The sequence below is a fragment of the Ranitomeya imitator genome, chromosome 4 (genome assembly GCF_032444005.1).
Source record: "Ranitomeya imitator isolate aRanImi1 chromosome 4, aRanImi1.pri, whole genome shotgun sequence".
Classification (NCBI taxonomy): domain Eukaryota; kingdom Metazoa; phylum Chordata; class Amphibia; order Anura; family Dendrobatidae; genus Ranitomeya; species Ranitomeya imitator.
This window is the reverse complement of record NC_091285.1, coordinates 705,876,281-705,879,279: the sequence shown is the minus strand read 5'-3', so window position 1 is coordinate 705,879,279 and position 2,999 is coordinate 705,876,281. Positions and strand designations below refer to the sequence as shown.

Here is a 2,999-nt window from a genome sequence, read left to right as displayed (position 1 = left end):
CCTCTGCCTTCAGTAATGTACCCAGTGCCTGCGCTATGCTTTCCTTTTTTGGGCATGTGCCGCTTGGTCATATTAATGGAAAAATAAACATGCTATGGGTCTCAGAAAAGTGCACTTTTTTTTACAAACTTTGGATTTGTTTTCCAGTACACTACATGGTAAAATCAATGGTGTCATTTAAAAGTACAACTTGTCGCGCAAAAACCAAGCCCTCATATGGTCATATTAATGGAAAAATATAAAAGTTATAGTCTGGGAAAAAGGGAGCAAAAAATGAAAGCGCAGAAAAGGAAAATCGTGAAGGATTTAAGCAAATTGAGTTGGGGACTTGGTCAAGATTAATGGTGTTAGCCAATCAACTAACATTTGTGGAATTTATTGTGCGTTCGACGTAGTTTCTTCATTAAGGCCTTCTTAATATCTGTATTCCTCAAGCTGTATATCATGGGGTTAATTAGAGGAGTTACAACATTGTAGAAAAGGGAGAGAACTTTCTTTGCATTGTTCATATTTGGCAATAAATAGATACTAATAAGTGACCCGTAATACAAGGACACCACAGCCAGGTGGGAGCTACAGGTGGAGAAGGTCTTCTGCCTCCCGGTCACAGAGGGGATCTTCAATATGGTGATAATTATAGATACATATGAAATTATTATAACCATGAATGGGCAAATAACTAAAGGAACAGCTATTAACTGACTTTCCGTCTTCACTATAAAAGTGTCTGAGCAGGAAAGTGCAAGTATTGGGTCAAAATCACAGAAGAAATGGTCAATGACGTTTGGTCCACAGAATAGTAAATGACTCATTGTGATTGAAATAGTCAATATTACAAGAAATACAAAAAAACAAGACAGTAAAATACTTGTTACACAAAATCTAACTGTGATGACTGAGGTGTAGTGTAGTGGGTGACAGATGGCCTGATACCGGTCGTAGGACATCACAGTCAGCAGAAGACATTCTATTGATTCTGTAGCTGAGAAGCAATAAAATTGAGTCAAACATCCAATAAAAGAGACAGAACTTCCCTCAAAGAGCACAATATGGAGCAGGTTAGGAACGATGGTGGTGGAGAGCAGAATATCGGAGAAGGAGAGTTGTGTGAGGAAGAAGTACATGGGAGAGTGGAGCGATCGGGAAGAGGACACCACCAGAATGATCAGGAGGTTTCCACATATAGTGAAACAATAGGTCAGAAGCATCAAAAAGAAGAAAACTTTTTTTACACTTTGGAAATTTTGAAAACCCAAAAGAATTATTTCAGTCACGATGGTGATGTTATACTCCATTGTCATGCTGATGACGACTACGATGATTATGAAGATAATAATTTTTATTTTGGTCCGAATAGTAGATGTCGCTATAAATGTATTGATAATGGTGGTAAATTCTACCAGTAATGAATTGAACCAGAAGTTACAGTTTTAATCTAAATATAAAAGGGAAGAAAATGCACTTTAATGATTCGATTTATATTTAACAAAGAATATTTTCAGTGAACATTACAAGCCTATACCACGCTCTCCCTTAAAAGCTTTGCTAAGAATTGTAATAAGCAAACTCTGGTCAGTACAATTTTTTCCTTCCTAATATTTGTAATTTAGATTATAAGCTTATAAGGACAGATCTATTCATGGAATAGGAACCTCAGGTCACCTGTAAGAACTTAGATTATAAGTTTATAAGGACAGCTCTATGTATACAATAGGAACCTCAGGTCACCTGTAAGAACTTAGATTATAAGTTTATAAGGACAGCTCTATGTATACAATAGGAACCTCATGTCACCTGTAAGAACTTAGATTATAAGTTTATAAGGACAGATCTATTTATGGAATAAGAACCTCAGGTCACCTGTAAGAACTTAGATTACAAGTTTATAAGGACAGCTCTATGTATACAATAGGAACCTCAGGTCACCTGTAAGAACTTAGATTATAAGTTTATAAGGACAGCTCTATGTATACAATAGGAACCTCATGTCACCTGTAAGAACTTAGATTATAAGTTTATAAGGACAGATCTATTTATGGAATAAGAACCTCAGGTCACCTGTAAGAACTTCTAATATATAATTGCCTAGAATACTACTTCCTGCAATTTGTGCCAACTTCCGTGGCTTTGTCCGGAGCTAATGTCCGGAGCTAATGTCCGGAGCTAATGTGCGGAGATAATGTCCGGAGCTAATGTCCGGAGCTAATGTCCGGAGCTAATGTCCGGAGATAAGTGACGTCAACAGTGTCCAGTGTCTGATTGGTTGCCGCCTGCTGCGAGCGACCAATCAGAAACGTGCCTTACTGTGACACACTCCGCCCGCCATTTTGGTGTGATTTTTGAATTTTTACCTCACAGCAAGTTTCTACTGCGTGGAGGCGGGCCCAGTGACGTTGCTCTTCAAGCTCCTGCCGAATTTCGTCAAAAAAATGATAATACCATTTACCAAAACTATATATATTTAGTCGTGAAGTGGTTCAGTGACATTTCACACCAATTTTGAACTTTTGTTTGGTGTTTTCTCCATATACTGCCTATTATTTTTGTTCTTTCTTACTATTATTTATTAATTGTATTATTCTTACATTTGAATAAATAAAGTATATATGGATTCTAGACTCCCGATTCTTTAGAATCGGGCTGCCATCTAGTAGATTATAAGTTTATAAGGACAGCTCTATGTATACAATAGGAACCTCAGGTCACCTGTAAGAACTTAGATTATAAGTTTATAAGGACAGATCAATTTATGGAATAGGAACCTCAGGTCACCTGTAAGAACTTAGATTACAAGTTTATAAGGACAGATCTATTTATGGAATAGGAACCTCAGGTCACCTGTAAGAACTTAGATTATAAGTTTATAAGGACAGATCTATTTATGGAATAGGAACCTCAGGTCACCTGTAAGAATTTATATTATAAGTTTATAAAGACAGATCTATTTATGGAATAGGAACCTCAGGTCACCTGTAAGAACTTATATTATAAGTTTATAA

General features: G+C 36.6%; 1 protein-coding gene across 1 annotated transcript; it reads right to left on the bottom strand.

Moving 5' to 3' along the window:
* Positions 1 to 359: 359 nt before the first annotated feature.
* On the bottom strand, positions 360 to 1,301 carry LOC138674827 (olfactory receptor 1468-like). Its single transcript, XM_069762643.1, has one exon. The coding sequence runs from the start codon at positions 1,299 to 1,301 to the stop codon at positions 360 to 362; it is 942 nt and encodes a 313-aa protein (XP_069618744.1).
* Positions 1,302 to 2,999: the final 1,698 nt, after the last annotated feature.